The sequence below is a fragment of the Oryzias latipes genome, chromosome 5 (genome assembly GCF_002234675.1).
Source record: "Oryzias latipes chromosome 5, ASM223467v1".
NCBI classification, from domain to species: domain Eukaryota; kingdom Metazoa; phylum Chordata; class Actinopteri; order Beloniformes; family Adrianichthyidae; genus Oryzias; species Oryzias latipes.
The window spans coordinates 3,392,345-3,413,930 of record NC_019863.2 but is presented as its reverse complement, the minus strand read 5'-3'; the positions used below and the strand labels follow the sequence as shown (position 1 = coordinate 3,413,930).

The following is a 21,586-nucleotide window of genomic DNA, read 5'->3' as shown; positions in this document are numbered from 1 at the left end:
TCAAAAAAACACACCCTCAAAGATTTTCTCCACTTAAAGTAAAAGTGGTAAAGTAATGTAACTTTACGAATTAAACTATGTTCTGACTTTTCCAATAGAAAGTAAATGAATGAAAAACTTCTTCTTAAACGATGTTTTCTCAGCGGGTGTAGTACCATGGCCCATGTCTGTCTTCCACACAGGGCTTGTTTCAGGCTCATAAAGAACATTATTTAAAATTTGCTTTTCTTTGTTGGGGAGAACAAATGCTGTAATCACCAGAGAACAGCTAGGGGAGAGCTTAGCAAATCAGTCTGCATTGGCTCACCTAAAAACACAAAAATCCTGCTCTCTCCAAGCATTTTACCATAAATACAGAATACAAAATTGGCAGGTGCAAAGCGCTAACATCCGATTGCGCTTTAATAGTACATAATCAGAGCAAACTTTCACACAAAATACCAGTTTTTGCTTTGTTCTGATGCTAAAACAAGACTTATTGAGACTGTTATCTTCTAAAAGGTTTTGTGTTATGTTGTTGCTAAATCAATTTTTATGCTGCATTCACACCGGACGCGATTCGTGAATCAGGTGCATAGAGTTTCATTGATTTGGGCGTCCGGCATGGCGCAGCGAGGTTGACGCGCAAACCGGTACTCAGCTTTGGGCGCGTGACGTTGTCAGTGACTCGATCAAAGGGGAAGAAAATTAAATCCAATATGGCTGCTCAATGCAAGGATTTTTGTCCTGAGCTTCCATCCATTTTGGGGGCTGGGGCCGAGGGCTTGCAGGAGGCCGTCCCGGTTACTGTTGGGCAAAGGCGGGCTGCACCCTGGACAGGTCACCAGCGATTGAGCCCGCTACGATGGCACCCGCGGCCCGGCCAGACTCTGGGCAGTGGCTTTCACCAGCTCCAACTCCATGGACTCTTTGAAAGGCTACGGCTTGCATCTCAGCGTAGCAAACAGAGGAGGATGATCTAAGCAAGCGGGCGCCACTGCCCAGGGTCTGTCTGTCCGACACAGCAGACGGAGAGCGGGTGCCATCATAGCGATTGCCATCGCTTCAACTCCATTGGCTTATGATGTCTATCTAATTTTCATCAAGACAATAATAAAAAGATCCCCCGTTTTTTTTTCCCCCCACAGCGGATCAATGCTCAAACTGGGCCACAGACAGACGGAAGTAACGTTTAAAACGGGCGTAACCCAGGCGCAGCTCTCGCTGCAGGAGTGAAGTCTACCAGGAGAGACTCTAAAAGATATGGTGAACCCAAACACGGCGACGTGCTTGCCTGGGCCTCTGCAGAGCTCTCCAAAACATATAAGCCCAAGCTACTCGCTCAACATCATCTGTGTTTTTCATGATGTGGCAACAAATGAAGTCCAGAAAAATGTTGGCGGTTGCTCTACGGCCGGCACCTACAAGTGTGCAATTCTTCATTTTTGAATTCCATTTTTAAAAATAATTTAAAAAAATCAGAAATTATTTCGTCATAGGTTATAAACAGGAGAATACTGAAGACTTAAAGGAAACTTACGGCTAAAGCAAAAGACTAAAAATGTAATGCTAAAATTATCTTTAGAAAGATTTTAAAGATGACGATGAATCTGGAATTTTTCGTTTGAGTCAAAAATTCAGACAAGAAATCAGCTAAACACTGTTTTTGCCCTAAAATAATAAGTGAAACACATAACACATAATCAATTGGGCACTAATGGAGTTCTCTGTTTTCTTGCAGAGAAAACCACCCGATGCTCAGAGATCTCCAAAAGTGACCCAACCAGTTTACCCTTGTTGGTAAGAGAAACCAAAGACAGGCCGACTGCAGAGCTTTTAGGGAAACACTCACCCGTCTCCCCCTTCAGTACCAGCTGTTGCTCTGCTGGAGACCGAGCCCTGACTGTGGGCTTGGACCGAGATTCTGGGCCTAAACCTGAGAGAGCCGGATAGGAAGGACAGCAACGATGGGTTCCAAAACAGGAAAGGAGGTTCAGAGAGCAAGAAAGAGCAGAGAAGTGTTACACAGGGGAAAGGACCGAAAAGGAATCAGAAAAGCAAAATGATGGAAAATACTGGAAGGCAAGAGGAATTCTGGATGGACTGTAGTGTTGAAAAGTTTGTGAACATTTAAGAATTTTATTTTTCCAAACTGCTGCATAAATATGACTTGAAACATCAAACTTTCTAAAAAAGTCCTCAAAGTACTTGTTAGTCCAACTACAGAAACAGAAAGACGAAAAGTGGCTTCTTATTTCTTTTTATATAAGTTTTATATTTTGAGTTCAGTCCATGGGATTTAAAGCTAAAAAACATCCTGTTGTGAAAATAACAGGAATTTCTAACACGTCAATTCAGGATAAATCTAGTCTGCTAAATATTGTGGTGGGAGTATGATGATTTGAGGAGATTTTACAGCATATAGTAAAAAAATATAATTTACATTTGTAATAGCTGAGTGCACAGAAAGCAAAGTTTTATGCACTTTAGCTACACAAAGACATTAACACTAGATTATTTTTAAGTTTTTAAGAACACTGTTTTTTTTCCCTTAACACATTGAAGACCCAATCTGATAAAAAAAGTGAGGATGATGTTTCAGTGATATTTATGCAAAAATATTTTAAAATTCCAAACATTCTACAAACTTTCATGTCAAATCTTTGAAATGCAAAACTTTAGACAAATATTACGTTTTAAGTTCCCCAGAAACCCCGGTAAAAATAACATTAGTCCAATCACACAGCAGTTAAAGGATTCATTCAGTTTCAGCAAGAATGAACTTCATAGAACAATCCCCTTGAAACTGTGATCCTTGACAGACTCAAAACAAAGCAAGACTCCAGTTTTCCTTCACTCTGACATGACAGCTGAATGCAATACCACCATTTAGCTGTTATTTAAGGAAAAAAGAAATCATTTTGTGAAGAATAATACATTGTATAAACATGGGTGAAAATGCAGTTTGTCTAAAATGACAATACTACATATTCATAGCGGTGCGTCAGTGTCGCTTATCTCATTCTGATTGAACTGCTGCTTCTTGACGCTTGCGTGGCCCTGCGTTAGCATCTCATATGACTAAATGATTCACATTTTTGGGAAACTTGATTTAACATTTTTGGCATTTCTGGCATAATAACACGGCTCACTTGGGGTTCTTATTAAAAAAAAGGTGCATTTTGCTAGAAAATATGAAAAATCTGACAAAGCAAATGAATAAGCCCCAGGTTTTTGAAATATGTCATTTCTTAGTTAAGCTAAAAGACAAAGAAATTACTCTATTTCTCTGCACATGACTTGAATTTCAATCTAATGAAGTGCAAAAGAAGGGATTATGTACTGCTATGTTTACAAATTCATATTGCTGCACCCTGCGCAGTGTCAAATCATGTGTGTGGTATAAGACTGTGACTCATGCTCAATAACACCCTTTCTGTCCATTAATGCTTTTCTGCTGCACTCAGATGGCTCACTTACCTCCACACGCTGAGGAGCAGACACACGGACCGGGAAAAGCAAAGAGAAAAGCAGAACATTGTCAGTTTTGTGAGTCAATGAATTTCTGTGCCTGCAGTCAGTTTCTCTTCAACAATACTTCCACAACCCTCTGCAGAAATAATGAAATTTTCACTATAAGCACTTTGAAACTCAAAGCAACATAAAAAATTAGCCATCTAGGTTGTATGAAAGACTCACCACAGTGCTGATTCATCTCTGAGCGAACATACTCTCTGACCTCATCCTCCTGAATTCAAAACAAACAGGAAAACAGAGCAAAACAGCATCAACATTTGTCTTCTCAACTGTGTATGAGTGTATGCAGGGCCTGCGGTAAGGATCAGCCACTGACCGTCATGCCTGGCTCTCCTTTGTCTCCCTTTATTCCATCTGGCCCCATCTCTCCCTGCAACATGGACAGGTATTAAGGTCATGGATATCAGAAAGTTGTCTGCAGCTGCACCCATTTTTCAGATTGCGTAACTTCAATGAGCACATTTTCAATAAAAATGGCTTTGAATAAATTAAGGAGATGCTATACTGACAGACTCTCCACGCTCCCCTGGTATCCCTGGGATTCCACGCGGACCAACCGTTGCAGGACCGACTGGACCCCTCTCTCCCTGACACACAGGAAAAACAACATTACAGCATACAACATGCTTTTAATGCTTTATTCGAAAACACTGTCACATATAAAATCAATTTTTTAATCAAAAACCCAAACCCACAGCGCAAACTAATTAATGAAATAAACGACAAGGAAATACCATCGTCTCAATAGCATAAAGCGTGTGTTCTGTCTTCCTCTAAGAAAAATCCCTTTCAAATAGAAATCGATTTCAGAGATAAATGTGAAAAAACGAAAAACCTGTATGACATGCCTACATCTCACGACTTCATCCTTACTCAGGTATTTTATGTGTTCGCTAAGACCTGTCACTCATAGAACGAGTAAAGACAAAAAATGTGCATGAATATTTTTGTCCTATGATCAAGATCATAGACTTTTCAGTCTATGACCATGATATTTCATTGAAATATCATGTTTTCTTCCATTTCTTCTCTATAAAAAGCCTTTATCTACCCATGAGGGCCATTGTGACTACGGCTTTACAACCAGTTATGCTAACGATGCCCCCTCCTTTTCCCCGCCACTTTTTAAAACAATATTCAAGCCCTTGACTCATATTGATACAAATATCAAACTACTTTGGTTCTAAACTTCAAACTGTTTTACTAGAGCTGGAAATGAATTCAGGAATCAAGTTCCATCCAGCTAGTCAGTTAGCTTCAGTGCTGTCCTGTAGGCCAGCCCTTTCTAGGTAGGACTTCTTGACATCAGCCACTTCACTTATTGTCCGGTGCAGGGGTTTGTATGCACCCCATGCAGGGGTTTGTCCTCCCATGAGGATCTGTCCTCCAGTCCTGCATCCTCTGCTCTCCATTGCTGGAGACATTCACTGAGCACACTGTCAGTTGGGGCCTTGAGCTCACTAGTTCTCGGCCTCCTTCCTTGCGGATGTCATACAGTCTCAGGGTGCTGGAATTTGGATGGAAACCTCTATTTCTGGTGAGGGGCTTTTGTGTCCTATACCGCATGGTATAGCAGATAGAGGAAATTTGCCTGCTGGGCGATTACGTCAGCTATCCAGACCAGGGCCAGCAGGATCGCCACAGGGGCCCTTTTAACGCCAGAGAGCAGAGAGAAACAGGAGCAGAGAGTGCAGGACGCCAGAGGAATAGCCCCATGGCTGTGTCAGGGGACCAAGCACAGGGCCCCGCCCCTGAAGAGACCCTCAGCCCCAGACACCACCTGGTAGCTCTGGGCATCCACCCACTCCAACCCCCAGGGCCCCCCAAGTGAGACCTGCCTCACACTCCAGGCAATCACCCGCCCACCCTGCAGGTGGTCCAGCAGAAAAGAAGGCAGGAGCCACCCACCCCTGCTCAGAAGGAGGACATGTTGTACTCCTGTGGGCGTAATCTCCTCCAGTGCCTGAGCCACACCTGCACCTGGTCACGCACCTGCTCCTCATCTGCTCCTCATCAGCCAGTCTACACAAACTTCACATGGACCTCCAGCCAACGCCAGACAATTGTTCACCTCTGGTAACAATGTTGGCAAGTACTATCAGAGCTTAAGTAATTTTTATGTGTCTTAATCCTCCTGTTTCTCCCTCCCAAGATCCTGCCTGCCAGCCAATCCGTCTATCTGCCTGCCTGCCCGCCCACCCGCCCGCCCGCCTGTCCGTCAGCCCTCCTGTCTGCCTCCCTTTCTGCCTGCCTGCAAAACTGCCAGCCTGCCATCCTCACTCTGTTCAAAATAAAACTTGTTACCCGGAAAGCCGTGTCCGCATTTGGATTCTACCTTCCAACCATCTGCCATAACAGGACACCCAGGAGAAGTGGGGACCCCCGAAGAGCATTGTAAATATGGCCCAACAGGGCTCACCCACTGATGTAATTTTGGAGAGGGCCAGAACCTGCACCACAGGGACACGGACACCCCCAGGCTCAGATGTGATGTGATCCATGGCTTTATTTTACTAACCTAGTAAAACCATTGACCTCCATGCAGGAAAAAGAATAAAGGACGCACCTTTTATCTGGTTTTCATAAGGTACAGCCAATCAGAGGGGCAAAAACAAAAGAGCTGTTAATTGATCAGTTCATTTCATTTTTGGTGTGACAATTAGGAAAACAAAACAAGGCATAGCACTAAAAATAATTCTAATTGCTTTAACACCCCAGTCTGAAAAAGGTGCATCTATTAAAGATACCTGATGTTGCCCCAAACCTTATCACTAGTTTCTTTATTATCCAGATGACAAAGCAGTCAAAGGAGAGTCCTATCAAACTGTCAATCACCGTCAAGCAAAGCAGCAACAAAAAGGGCCCAGGAAAAAAAGAAAGAAAACAACAAAGAGGGATGACATGGGGACTGTAATCTTTTTATATCAGTGTTACATAACACTTCTAATGTCAAAACTGTCAAAAGCTTTATCTGTGCTGCTTTGGCTTGTTGTCACCTCACCACTTACAGAACCAGCTGCTGCTATTTTGTGCAAGTAGGGATGGGAACAATACTGGGGTCAAATCTTGTTTTTCTTTTCTTTTTTCATCTGTCCTTTTCTTTGATGAATCATTATCAAATCTGTTGCCGTCATAACACGTGTTGATACTAGTGCAACAAGAATTCCTCCATGCCATTAATCTTCCTTAGCACCTCTTTAAAAGCTGTACAGTGAAAAATAAGGTTTCAACAGCATTAAAGTAACCAAAGTCACCTTTTGTCCCTGCAGCCCCTCTGGGCCTTTAGCACCAGCTGGTCCTTGTGGGCCAGTCAAGCCGGAAGGCCCATCCACTCCTCTGGGACCTGGAGGACCAGGAACACCAGGTGGACCCTGTGTAAAGAACAGACAGTATTAACTTTGAATGTTTGTGTAGTTCTAGGGGTTGATTGATGCAGCTGATGTTTGAATATGGAGATTAGACAGTGTGTGTGCTGTTGCCATTGTATTTGACTCTGAAAGTAAACACCCACCCGTTCACCCTTTTCTCCTTGCGTTCCTTTGGGTCCAGGGACTCCATCGAATCCACGGTCACCCTGTAGCAAACAATAAAAGCAAGAAAAGAAAAAGTTGCTACACCTTTAACTGGTCACATCAAAACAGGAATAATTAAAGAAAAAGAAAATGTTTCACAGTACCTTGGGGCCAACTATACCCTCTTTTCCTGGGATTCCAGTGACCCCGGGGGGTCCAATATCTCCCTAAAAACATAGAAGAGGGAACATAGCGCACTTTAGGCCATTCATGCATTACACTTCAGAATTTCCAGCAGATGATGATCTTACCTGTTCACCTTTTCTTCCTGGTAGACCCGGACGCCCATGTATGCCAGAATCCCCCTGAGTACACTCAATTATTTTAATATGTGGACATTAAAGCAACAGATCAAATAGATAAAAACAGGCTGACACTCCAGCAGTTAAATCATCACCAAACAGCATCCCTTCCATCCTTAATTTCTGTCTAACGAGCTCACCTTATCTCCCTTGGGGCCATCACTTCCACAAGCCCCTTTGGGTCCGCGGTCACCCTGGAAAGGCAAATCACTGTCACTGTCGTGAAGTACTTGTTAGGAGAACATAAGTTACAAGCACTTATGAAGTACAGATGATGCTGTAGTACGATATCCTTTACGTAGCGTTCCAGCTATAGGGTGCGAGTACTGGCCCCTTAATGACAGTGCACAAATGCTGTACACACAGAGTGTCCAGGTGAGATGCAAGTGCCTGTAGAAAGTCCACATAAACTACACTCTGATTGTCTAAGTTCCTACAATGGTACACAATTGCATCTCACCTACTTCACCCTTATTTACTCTTATGCCGTAGTCACAACTGCCCTTACGGGTGGATACTGGCTGTTTGTAGATGAAAAAAGAACGTAGTGAGAACTTAAACAACTAGTGAAGATATGTTTATTTTTATTTTTTGCGAGATTGCACCCTCAGCAACCGCCATATTGCACATTGGAAAAACCGCCACTGCAGTGACGCTACCAGCAACTTCAAATCAAAATTTTTTTTTTCTTAGAAAAAAAATAATCCAAGTATTTGAATGGGGCTCGAGTATTCTGAGAAGTTGAGACGGGAGCTTGCAATAGGATTAAAACAGACGCATTGAGGTTCAGGCGTGGAGAAGTGGAGGTGCTCTATAGAATTATTTTTAGAATTTCCTATACTGAGCACCGGTGAGAACCTGCCCACTTAAAGCACTGCCTGCACTTCTCCTGAGATGCAGTTCTTCCTCTCTATGACCCTCCACAGGCCCTGAGAGCCCAATAACCTTTAGCCCCCGTATGGGTGAATCCATGTACAGGTGCATATGACTAGACCTGTCACATGCCCGTAGTATGCACAAACATTTTCACTCAGCAGGCTCACTGAACGGTCCACCACTTTGATATTTCCTGTGAGACACCTGCATGTTCCATACAGGTTTGCCCATTATTTTGGCCCCATATCCAACTGTAAGGGCAGTTGTGACAAAGTCATTTGCTCTCTACGTACGATAAACACATGAGTGCATTTCAAAGTTCAATAGAGCAGTAACCCAATCTTCTGAGATCAGTAGTCATTTGGTCAACAGCCATGACACCATTCATGCTCAGTAGTCATTCTGAGGGAAAGCTGTGTGTGCGTGTCCCTAAACAGTATGACACAACTTGGTGGCGATCCTTCCTGTTCCCACAGGACCACTAAATGAGAGCACAGCGCAGTTCTGCTGCACATCATGCAGAGATTGACACATTCAGGACACTTCCTCTTCTCACAGGCAGGACCAGAGCTGGAGCAGGAATTTTTGCTCAGAACAGAGGCATCCGTCTTGCTAGAAACATATATTCTATGTCACAAACACATTAGAAGCTTCCTGTCTGCAAAAGAACAGAATGACAAACTCAACCAGACAGCGCGCAGGATCTATCAATGAGCGCAGCACATGCTACATTACATCTGACAATCACTTTCACTGAATGTGACACATTTTTTCCATTTGTGCTCATATTTCTCCAAGTGTGACCTCTGCAAAAATGTTCTTTGTGTAGTCTGCCTTTAAATTGTAATCTAAAAAACTGTTTAAAAACAATTGGCCTGTTAAAAAAAAAAAACTATTTTATACATCAACTTCTTGAGTGATACTTTCAATTACATTTGTTTTTTTATTTAGGTTGTATCCAAAATAATCTGTTTTTTTTAGAGAAATTTATAATGCATGTTATTTAACTTTAACTTATTTAACTGGCATAAGATTGATCATGTAAAGATGTTTGGTCCTCCCGTCCTTCTGCAGCGATGGTATTATCCTGTCAACAGCAAGTCCAGAGACTTGCAAGTTAGCGAGCAGAGGCAGCATTGCCAGACTGGGTGGTTTCCTGCTCAATAGGCCAGTTTTTAGTAGCGGAAATTCTGCGAATTTGAAAAGAAAAACACCCAAAAATGGTACATTTAAATGGAAAATGACTGCAAAGCACAAATTACTGATTAAATATAATCATTGAATTCATTTTTTCTCTTTTCTTCCCATAATGACAGGTGAGGCACAGCCTCACCTGCCTCTCCTGACTGCACGTCACTGCTTCCCTTCCACTGACTGGTCTCAGCAGCATCATCCACCATGGTTGATGTCTATGTTCCCGTTCCCGCCTACTTCAACGCAGAATGATGAAGTTTGTAGTATATTAATGACGTACGGGTCGGATTCATGTGGCCTGGCCGTTCAGACGGAGGTCGCATTTCAAAAGATGGGATACGTATTGGATTCAGGACCACATACATAAGTGGCCTGGGTCGCATTTGAAAAGATGGGATCTGTGTCGTTCAGACTGTCATGAAAAGATCAGATACAGGTCGCATAGGGGCAAAAAAAAATCGGAATTGGATCGTTTCAGCTTGCAGTTTGAACGTAGCCTAAAACACCTGATCTAAGTCCGCCACTGCAGAAATACAATTTTAGGCTGAATTTTGTTTGTTCTCCACCATTAGAAAACTGCTGCAACAAGAAAAACATAATTTTCAGTCCATGGTTTTTGACCAAATATTCATTTTTTTCCCACTGGTTTGCCCCATTATGTCATTGCTTTAAAATTAATTATTATGCAGCTTTGCTGTGAGTGTCATTTGGATCAGGGGTGTCCGGTGTCCAACATGTTTTCCAACTAGCCAACCTGCCCATGAAGCTCCTTATTGACTAAGCACACCTGATCCAGGTAATCAGCAACAGATAAGGAATTGGCTGGCCCTTAAGGCCTGGAGTATGACACCCCTGATCTGGATCATCAGGGAAATCCAACCTTTGACCCAAATTTTAAACAAATTAAGTAAATTAATTCAGAAAAACACTGGTTTTGAGCTAATATCATTTGATTAGAATAGAATAGAATAGAATAGAATAGAATAGAATAGAATAGAATAGAATAGAACTTTATTGATCCCGAGGATTCAGTATTCAGTAAATACATTTTGGGGAAAATAATTAAATATTACTGAGTTAATATAACCTAAAAAGATGAAAGGTTTTAGTAGAACATCTGCTATAAAATGTAAACCACAATCAAATTAGACTGAAAGCCTTTTTGCCTGTGTTTCTGTAACACACTTTAAATTTGATTTTTAGCACTGACCTTGTTTTAATGGAATTATCTAGTTTATCATCCACACGAGATACAGAGTATACTGAAAGGCTAAGGTCAGGCATAATGAACAAGCACACGAGGAGAATACCTTGATTCCTCTCATTCCAGTGATCCCACTTTCTCCTTTCTCCCCTCTTGGGCCAAGCAGACCATTTTTTCCAGGTAAGCCCTGGTTAAAAATACAGAAATTAATTGTGTTCGGAGCCACTAAAGGGTAAAATCTACACAATGCATTTAAATGGAGGCACTCACTGATTCACCAGGTACTCCAGGTTCGCCTGCTTCTCCCTGCAGATACAGAACAGTACTGCACTTATTATAGCACTGAATCACTGCCTGCGCTCGCTGCTGACTGGATTGTTATTTTTAGCGGTCATATTGATTTAAACAGTCATCTATGAGCATAGATACTTGCCTTCTGTCCTCCAGGCCCACGGGCACCGGGGAATCCAGTCGATCCTTTTTCTCCAGGCTCTCCCCTCTGACCCTGGTGTCAAATACACACAGTTAAAAATATTCTAAACTGGATTTTCTTTTCCACACTCAGTCAGTGGTAAATTGCATTTTCATAACAAATCTATAAACTGGTTTGAACAGCAGCCAGACAATGTTTATTACTTGACATTGGTTCCAATTTCACTGGATTTATCAAGGTCAAAAAACCCCAACTCTCAATTTGGTGACACAATCAATCCACAATCCATCACCCACTTTTTCTTTTTCTACAAACCAAACCATCACTTCATTTCCAATGACATTTACCTGCTCTCCTGAGGGGCCTTCTTGACCTTTCACCCCTTTTTCTCCCTGTGTACCTTTTGGTCCTCGGTCACCCTGAATGAAATGCAGAAGCATTTTAAAAATATGCACATGAGCAGTGTAAACAAAACCCTAAATTATGGTTTTCAAAAGTGCCAGAAAGCATGTAGTTAGATGCCTACAAACCATTTCTCCTTTGGTGCCCTTTTCTCCAACAGGTCCTCCAACCAACACCGTGTCCCCCTGTGTGACACGAGGCCGGTTTCATCAAAACATGAAAAAACAATAACAACAAAAATACACATGCTGTGTGGTTTTGTTGTTATTGTATAAACAACTGAATCTGAGGACTACCAACTAATGATACCACTTTGGTAAAAATGGTATTTTTTTTATATAGTTTTCTGATAAATGAGGACAAATGTAAAAAAAAAATTAAGGTGTATGTCAGAGTATTTCTTTATTCAAACTACTGTGAAACAGGAAAAGATGAAAAAATGGCATTGGAAAAAAGATTGTAGCGGTGCACAGAGGGGAATTTCGAAAGAACTACACGACACAAGTTTTCTGATTCTGCCTAAAAACGGCAATGCATAACCTCTTAATCCCCAAGCTAATGTTTGAGCTAACACTCTACACATGTACTCAAAATGTGATGTCCAAGCTTGTGGACGCCAGGTGTGATAAGGTTAAAAAGATCATCAAAGGTGATCAGAGTGGGTCATTGAGCCTTCATTTATCCATAAACAACCACATTAGGCACAAGTTTAATTCTTTAGCTTTTTGTTTCAAATATTTATCAAAATCTTTTATTACAAAACTGAAAACAAATGCTAACACAACTGTTAAAACACAAACAGAGTTGATCAGATATTAAAAAGCACAAACCTTGTCTCCTTTCTCACCTTGAGGCCCCAAATCTCCCTGAGGACACACAGAGGAGACACTGGGAGTAAAAGTTCATTCAAGCGTGTCATCAAAACTTTATATCAGCAGGAAGCTCAGCCAGGGTTCACACACAAACACTTTCAGAGAGCTTTTTCAACCCTTTACAGCATATCTGAATGACATTCACTACTGATAACATCAGTCAATGTAAAATAAACAATACATAGACCAGTGCTTCTTAAATAGTGGGGCGCTCCCGATGACAGGGGGGTCGTGTGCTCAAATCAGCTGGCGCAAATCACAAGTGCGCTACAACTGCGCTCTGAATTCTGACACATTTATAGCGAGAAAATTGTGTCAAAACTGATCTGTGTCCGAAAATGGAACAAAGGGGGGTGGGAAGGTAAGAAGAGGCGGAGTCAACCAATCAGAGTGCAGCACTTAGAGGACTTGGTAAAGTTAGAAAGGTCTTCACAGATTCGGACTTCCTGCTTCAATAACTCTTCTGATAAACGTTCAAACGTGACAGAGTATCTCAATCATTTTGTATTAACACAGAGAGTGAACTACAAATGCATTTCTAAAGAAAAAAGTCATTTTTTTCCTGCATTTTAATGAGAAATGATCTCTTCATGATTTAAATGCAAACATGCAGCAAGACGGCTGCGAACGGCCCGTCAGCAGGAAGATCATCTTTCTTTAAATCACGAAGAGATCACACAAACTGACAATAAATAATATATAGCTAAATTTTACCCTTTGCCATTACAAATGTGGTTTATTACATGCAGGTACCTTATTTTTATTAAGGGATATTAAAACAACCAAAACTGTGTTTTCCAATTGGAAAAAAAGAAACAAAAAAGACTTGAAAACTATAATATTTTAGAAAAAAAAAGCCATGGTACTAATATTTTTACTCACACAGAACAGAATTTGTTAGATTATGCAAGTTATTTTATATCCCCATTTAATATTCTGTCAGATCCTTCTTAGTCTTATTTTTAGGCACTTTGTCCAAACAAGCAGATTTGCAAACATTAGAAGCATTCAAATTCAAGTGTTTTCATGGATTTAAGGACACAATTCTCTCCTGCAAAGGGACTAAACATGAATATTATTTAAAAAGAGGTCAAAATAAGTGCTGGTATTTACCTTCTCCCCACGAGCACCTCGACTTCCTGGGGGTCCCTGATAAACGCACAAACAGACACACATCAACTCTTTTTATACACTGAACATATAAATGTCTGCAGGGTGCATGGTTTTGTCAATATCACCATTTTTCTTGGTTAGGCACCGTATAATGATGTGTGACTGTGACAAACCTGGTCGACTGCTCTGAATAAAAGCTTCTGCTAAATGACCAAATATTAAAAAATCGCCCTGAGACATGAAAGAATCCACAATGCCATGACTCACTGGGGTGTGCAGCTAAGAAATGCAGGCTTCATTATAGATGCTGGTGTTTGGAAATTACACCACAGAGGAGGACGACAACCCTCTGAATGAGTTTTTCTTTTTTTTTCTTTTTGCAGTCCCGGAAATGAAAAATGCTCGTCTTTTGTTAATTTTTATCAGTATTGAGACTTAAGCTTACATGCTTCTTTCATCATTCCATGCTTTGTGCTAAAAAATAGGAAAAGCACTGTGAGAGATACTGAAATGCAAAAAAGAAGGGCGCCTTAATATTTACCGTTGAACCTCTCTCTCCGTCTATGCCGGCCCGACCCTCCTCTCCCTAAAACAAAGCACAGTTATGACACAACAAAGGCCTATAATATTGGTTTTCATCCTTCAAAAACACATCAGAACAGTTTTCTTTTTAGGGGACCATAAAATGAAACAGACTATAAATGGGCATAAATGATGTCTTACTCTGGGTCCCGGATCTCCTCTTTCTCCTCTGAGACCAGGAACGCCGACACCAACTTCCCCCTGGCAACAGAGAAGACATCAATTCCCTTTACAAGTTTGGCACACATTCATTCAGACTGACAGAAAGGGTGCCTTTTTACTAAGATGGCAGGTATGCACAGAGCGGATCAGCCTGGGTAGTCACCTTGTCTCCTTTGACCCCATTGGTACCAGGAGACCCCTATAGAATAAAGTAATGAAAATATGTTGTTAGTGTTCTTCCTATCACAGTATGATTACATTCAAAGACAGACTGCACAAAAGTGTTTGTAAGCATCAGTGCATCATCATGAATGCAGTTACAATTATTTTATTTTTATTTTTTTTAACTTGTTCTGTCCAACAGCTGATCAGATCAAAGCTAAAGGGCTCTTGTGATGGACATATTTTACTGTTACAACAGGGGTTTATGGATCCTCAGACAAACAAAGTGTATATTTGTATAAACCCCTTTTGTATATGAGACTAAGCTTTATTTATAATAGTTATATTTACCATGTATCCATTCCTTGTAGGAATAGATGGAAAAAAAGAAGAGGGAATGAGAGAGAGAGATAGAGGGACGTTAAAAATGGGGGGTAAAGGTTAAAATAGGGGAGATAAAGGGGGTGGGGGAGCAGTCTATAATACAGAGTCTTAACATAAGAGTGTCACAAGTATGCATGACTTAGTTCTCACATACACACACTGATTTACACCGACGAATATATACACACAACTATTTACAGGTTCATACATACATAGAAGACTCATCTAAAAAGGCGCACTGACTGAAATGAACTTATGCACACAGACAGGTACACACAAGATTTGCATAACCAATATTATTGGTGAGGGGCGTTAAAAACAATACCCATGCCCGCGTTTGTGCCAAAGGGAATAAGCAGGTGGGTTGAATGAATGTGTGTTTCTTAGAGTGATCATGCTGAATGCCCCTGCAAAGGCAGGAGGCCTAGCACCCCACACCTCATAGCCAGTGGCAGACAATGCAGCAGCCCGGCTGATCTAGGCACCCAAGAGGCCCACCGTCAGGAGAACAACCACCCTCATGCCCACCGGACCCCCACCATAAAGACGGAGCTGGAGGACTAAACCCAGCACCCCCCCCCCGCCGAGGAGTAGAACGAAACACAGAGTGCGAAGAGCCGGAGCAGGGCAGGGACCCGCCCCATGCCAAGGCACTCCAGACCCAATGCCACATAAGCCCCCACCCCTACCCACCCATGGCTAGCCCGCAATGCATCCTGTCCGCCAGACCCACTGAGGACAAACCGGGGGAATCGGCAGAAACTGACAGCCCAACTGGGAAGGTGGACACCGGAGACCAGCAGAGGCGGGTTGGGAAATGCGAGGCAGAGGCACAGCAGAATGCACCAGCCCCCCATCCCCAGCCTCCTTTGTCCACACAGCCAGGGAGGAGCCAGGCTAGATATCATCCCCAAGTCTCAAAGCCACACCTCCAAGCAACTGGATGCCCAATAGGAGCTCTGGTCCCCAAGCGCCTCAACCCCAAACCTATCAGACGAGCCCCACAGACCACCAAGCGCCCCCACCCCCTCCAGCCAGCTGAGTATTCCTTCCTACCCCCCATCAGATCTAGCCAAGCTGATAGGAGGTGCCCGGGGTACAGGCCAATCAGGACTTCCCCAAGTCACCCCCAGAACCAGAGGTGCCCAGCCTGGACATAGGCGAGCACCCTCCACAGGCCAGGCACAGCCCCGAGCAGCCGGGGCATCGGTCAACCCCAGCCACACCTGGAGAATGAGACAACCCACAACCCAGAGACCCTAGGGACTTAACCGCTACCCCATCCCAGGCAGTAGTCTGGACCCGGATGATGGAGCCCCCAGACCTCTGCCCAGGAGAACCCCAGACCAGAACACCCCCCCACCACCACCACAGCCTCCACCACTAACAGGTCCCGGAGAGGAGCACTTAGGCCACCCAGCCCCACTAGGTGACTGTGTTAACCACGGGGGACCAGAGGGACTGAAGTTCTTCTATTTTGTTTTTGTTCACTGTTTATGTTAACTCCAAGCTGATATGAGGTATTACTGGTATTACTACTATAAAACCCACAAATGTCTGATACTCAGAGACTGATCTGGAACAATTAACAATTATGTCCTGTGTAGTGAGTCATATGAACAGTTTTAAACCGAATCAGCTGCAGGTTAGGACTTTAGGTTAGTCTAAAGGTGTTTGAGCAGATCTGTGACCAAAAAGTTGTCTGTATTAATACCCAAGTCTGAATCCCACTTCTTTGTTGGCAATGTAACTTGGTTTCCAGTGTTACTTATAAATATGTATAAATGTGTAAAAAAACAAAAAAAAGTATATTTCAGTCAGACAACTCTTGCAGTAAGAAATATTTATTTGACATTTTTCCACATTCTTTAAGTTGGCATTCACATATTTTCGTTTGGCATAAGGCTCCGTTCAATTCCATAAAACTTCCATAAAATTCCATAAAATTTCCATAAAACTTTCGGGTAACAAAACCCCCCTTTACGGAGCCCACAGGTGGAAGCCGGGGAGGAGGGTGGGGCGAAGAATGAGCGCTGAAGGTAAGAAAGAATGAACAACTGCGCACCTGGCTTAAATAGGACGCTGAGCAGGTGAGTTAATTAACTGAACCGCCCTGGGGTATTTACCTGAAAACACTGCTTCGAGTATCTGCCCGAAATACGATAAATCGTCATTTCAGTCAGACAACTCTTGCAGTAAGAAATATTTATTTGACATTTTTCCACATTCTTTAAGTTGGCATTCACATATTTTCGTTTGGCATAAGGCTCCGTTCAATTCCATAAAACTTCCATAAAATTCCATAAAATTTCCATAAAACTTTCGGGTAACAAAACCCCCAACACTAAAATCATCCAGAAGAAGAGAAAATGTGAATGTATAATCAGTGTGTAATAAAATGGGGTGTGTTTTCGGCAGCATTCCATTTTCATTTCATTTCCCAGTATGACTGCTAAGTGTGACCCGGCACCATTGACCGTTTGGGCCGCCCCCGTTCGAGTACAGCGCCACGAAGGGAACATGCTATCTAGTGGATCTGCTATGTGTGACCCGGCACCATTGACCGTTTGGGCCGCCCCCGTTCGAGTACAGCGCCACAAAGGGAACATGCTATCTAGTGGATCTGCTATGTGTGACCCGGCACCATTGACCGTTTGGGCCGCCCCCGTTCGAGTACAGCGCCACGAAGGGAACATGCTAACTAGTGGATCTACTATGTGTGACCCGGCACCATTGACCGTTGGGCCGCCCCCGTTCGAGTACAGCGCCACGAAGGGAACATGCTATCTAGTGGATTTGCTATGTGTGACCCGGCACCATTGACCGTTGGGCCGCCCCCGTTCGAGTACAGCGCCACGAAGGGGACATGCTATCTAGTGGATCTGCTATGTGTGACCCGGCACCATTGACCGTTGGGCCGCCCCGTTCGAGTACAGCGCCACGAAGGGGACATGCTATCTAGTGGATCTGCTATGTGTGACCCGGCACCATTGACCGTAGGGTCGCTCCCGTTCGTGGAAACCACTAGAGGAACATACTATCTGAAAGAGAGAGGGAAAGAAATAAAAGGGGAGCCAACATAAAATTACTTATACGTGATCTTAGAACGTAAGCTCACTTCCGCAAAACGCTGTGCAGAACTATAATTTAAACCGCCAAACAACCCGTATGATACACTAACTTAACATCCAATCCAAAGCTTCCGATGGCGTATGACATGCTTAACAGCCATTATTGGAACTTCTATTAAACCAAGAACAAGTTTGATGGCCATAAACTCTTCCATTTTTGGCAACTATATATACACGCGCTTAAGTAACATCCATTATTTCGAAGCTCCCAACGACAGTACCACGAACGAGCTTAATAGCCATAATTTTCTCCATTTGGCATACCAATTATAAGCGCTCAAGGAACATCCATATAATGAGGTTCCATCCCAATATTAAGAACGAGTTCAACGCCCATAATTACTATGCTTCTTTGGCATACTACAAACAAATGAGCTTAAGAACCAGATTCGAGCTCCTCGCAGACTATGATACAACTTAGAGCAACCTAAATTTTGAGGCTTCCACCTGGCTATAATTTTCTTTTAACATCTATAATCGAAGAATTTACATTCATTCTGCGGTTGACATTGATTAATTAATTCAGTCAGAAGGGTCATTGGAATGCAGAGGAGGTCCAACGCCCCGTCACTTTCAGTGCAGCAATAGGTACGTCGAGCAGTCATCGTTGCAGCACCAGATCAAGGGAATGCATGGGTGACATCATTTCCTGGAAACGGAGAAGCTGATCGGGGCGTAGGTGTTCGCAGGCTCAGGATGCGATGCATAGATAAAAACAAAGCAGTATTAGTCTTGACAAGAATATATAAATAACCCAGAAACTGATCAGTTTCAAAATGATTGAGATAAATTAAATAACAGTGCTTTTAAAAAACAAATCTGAGAAAGTGAAATTTAGTAGATAGTAAAGGTAAAGACCCATTGTGGATTTATCGCACCCTAGAAACCACCATAATTACAAATTCCAACAGTGAAATGATAGTGAAATATATAACCTGCACGAAATCTTAACACCAATTTTTTATATATTCCAATGATGAGAAAAGTAACCTTTGACAGTTTCAGAGGGACGCACCTTCAGGAGGCCATCGAGGAGTAGTAGATGGGAAGAGTAGCCAAGGAGATTTGTAGATGAGGAAGGTCAACATCCCACGTGGCAAAGGATTACAGCTCGGCTGGATTTGATGCCTTGTAATTGATATAAGTGGTTCTCAAATTTTTTTTAATTAGCCAAGGGCGACTGGATACTGCAAAAGAGAACTTGAGAGCCATGAGGGATCATAGGTTTTGATAGTATTTTTTTTTTTTTTTTTTTTTTTTTTTTTTTTTTTTTTTGCTAGACTGAACCTTAAGCATTTAGAGGCGGAGTATAACAAGCCTCTAAATGGGGATGCATCTAGCAGAGTGCCATCTGCTTAAAAAAAAAAGCAGATAGAAGACTGACTTGCGGACACAAGATTTAACTCTTGAACTAAGCTTGAGAGCGCAAGTGATATATATTTCCTACGGTCAGGGTAGAAGTTGCTCAAGGTGTTATTTAAACATTAACCAAGTCAACCGATGACACAATACTATCATTTAATATTGAAACAGCCTTAATATAATCTCCAAGGATGAAATAACCAGACGACCCCTTAAGAACCATCAGAGCCGTAGGTTCTGGCGGCCGGACAAACACAAACCACTCTTCTTAAATCCTTTTCCCCCAAACCAGAAGGCGCAGACTCAGGAGAACAAGTGGAGGGAGCCTGAAGACACAACAGGTATCACAAAACCACTCCAGGCATAGAGAGGGAAAGCTCAAACAAAACACGAAAATCCAGAACAGGAACACGTGGCCCAGGATCGAACAACCCAGAACAAGAACACAAGATGAACGGATGACCATAGGACCAAAGCTACAGCAAATGTCAGGTGGCCCAATCATTGACGAATCATATCCAACCAAAATTTGAATAAACGACATGCTGCACAAAAGCTAGAGATGACATAATGGGGAGAGACAAGCATCAATGAACCACCCAAATCTATAGAAGAAAAAGAAATCCGGACGGGTGGAGGACCGTACATTATAGATAACGTGGAAACCCAATTTTTGAAAATAATTTTTTTTTTTTTTTTTTTTTTTTTTTTTTTTTTTTTTTTCACAGAGATTCAAAAGACCAGGGATACAGAGGAAAGTTGGCCACCAAGAAATCATCGATAACATGCAAAATGAAGGGCACCCATCGCCTACAAATATCCAGTACAGGGCGATAAAGTCGATTTTATGAGGACTGCCACGACAACGGAAAGGTAAAACCGGCAAACACCTCGAGCGCCAACTGAAGGCCAAGAGACGCAACTGAGAGGCATAGAGGCAGAACAGTGAGACCATCAGTGACAGTAATCCTCAGCCTTATATCGCGTTCGGAGGAAAATCGTGGAGACAGCATGGGGAGCTGAAGAAAATGTATACTAATCCTGAAGGCGCATGGGGAACCAGGCCACTGATGCCCAGAAGATTAACTGCGAGGCGCTAACAGGTCCAGATCAAGTCACGTCAACCTGAACACTTCCTAGGGGCCACCCTCAGTGGCGGCTTTGAAAACGATGCCCCGGAAGAATCCATCACATAGGCCCCACAAACCTCCAACCAAACTAGAGAGAGAATAACAAATTAACTGTCCAGCCGAGAAAACAAGGCCGCGACGAGACCGACACACTCACTAATGCGGCCGACGCAAGTCCCTGAGGACAGGGCAGGACCCACTGGGGTACACAGAGCGGGGAAAAAACAGGCGAAGCAGAACCAGATGCAGAACGTGCGGGGGCAATGAACGAGGATCGCTGAGTGAATAAAATGAGCCATAGACGCTGCATAAGAGAGACCAATCATAGGGAAAAATGTCCACAGAGCAGAGACGGGTCCAAGAGACACTGATTCACATTCTAACTAACCAGCAGCTACAACAACGAGGAAAACAAACAGAAGAAACGCCATAATAACAAAGCCAGCATCAAATTAAAGATAAGATTTACACACAGCTCCCAAAGAACAAATGAGCAACAGAAAACAAATGCTAAAAGCCACGATAAATTCAGCCAGCATGAGAAACTTGTCCAAACGAGGACTGCCAGCCTTCACAACCACAGAAAGGACCCCACAACCCCTGAAAAAAACAACCGGACGACACAGAACTACGCAGCAGAAAAGGAATCAGAAGCGCATCATGAAGGACCCGGAGTCAAAACCACAATTCCCAGGGTCCTTAGGGGCGTGACGTCACCGAAGTAAACAGGAAGTGAGACGCAGCCATAGAAAACTACACGGGAAAAGTATTGCATGACGCTCACCGTGGATAATTGGGGTGACCACGGCAGACGAGAAGACCCGGACTACCCCTGATCGGGGGGCACGGACATCCAGAACATCGCGGAAAGCACACCCCTTGCAGATGCACGCGACTGCGGCGAAACGAACGCGCTGTGCGCCGTCAGCCGCCCGCGGATCGGAGGAGAAATTAAGGAGAGCAGACGCGGCGAAACGAAACCCCCACATCAGAAAGATGTGGATCATCCATCCGAAGGACGTGGGAACACAGCAAGACGCCGAAAGAGACGGAGACCCGCGGCCTCGGAGACCGGCGAAGAATGAGCGCTGAAGGTAAGAAAGAATGAACAACTGCGCACCTGGCTTAAATAGGACGCTGAGCAGGTGAGTTAATTAACTGAACCGCCCTGGGGTATTTACCTGAAAAC

The 21,586-nt window shown here is 43.1% G+C and overlaps 1 protein-coding gene across 1 annotated transcript in view; it reads right to left on the bottom strand.

Annotated features, from left to right (window-relative positions):
* col7a1 (collagen type VII alpha 1 chain) overlaps window positions 1-21,586 on the bottom strand; it is a 90,158-nt gene that overhangs the window by 4,361 nt on the left and 64,211 nt on the right. The window contains exons 96-115 of the mRNA XM_023954728.1: window positions 14,392-14,427; window positions 14,208-14,267; window positions 14,026-14,070; window positions 13,485-13,520; window positions 12,330-12,365; window positions 11,628-11,684; window positions 11,445-11,516; window positions 11,098-11,169; window positions 10,935-10,970; window positions 10,771-10,851; window positions 7,531-7,584; window positions 7,340-7,393; window positions 7,193-7,255; window positions 7,028-7,090; window positions 6,771-6,887; window positions 4,026-4,103; window positions 3,833-3,886; window positions 3,679-3,727; window positions 3,460-3,468; window positions 1,832-1,915 (exon numbers count right to left, since the gene is read on the bottom strand). Of these exons, the coding sequence (XP_023810496.1) occupies window positions 1,832-1,915; window positions 3,460-3,468; window positions 3,679-3,727; window positions 3,833-3,886; window positions 4,026-4,103; window positions 6,771-6,887; window positions 7,028-7,090; window positions 7,193-7,255; window positions 7,340-7,393; window positions 7,531-7,584; window positions 10,771-10,851; window positions 10,935-10,970; window positions 11,098-11,169; window positions 11,445-11,516; window positions 11,628-11,684; window positions 12,330-12,365; window positions 13,485-13,520; window positions 14,026-14,070; window positions 14,208-14,267; window positions 14,392-14,427 (1,156 nt within the window). The remainder of the gene's footprint in view (window positions 1-1,831; window positions 1,916-3,459; window positions 3,469-3,678; window positions 3,728-3,832; window positions 3,887-4,025; window positions 4,104-6,770; window positions 6,888-7,027; window positions 7,091-7,192; window positions 7,256-7,339; window positions 7,394-7,530; window positions 7,585-10,770; window positions 10,852-10,934; window positions 10,971-11,097; window positions 11,170-11,444; window positions 11,517-11,627; window positions 11,685-12,329; window positions 12,366-13,484; window positions 13,521-14,025; window positions 14,071-14,207; window positions 14,268-14,391; window positions 14,428-21,586) is intronic.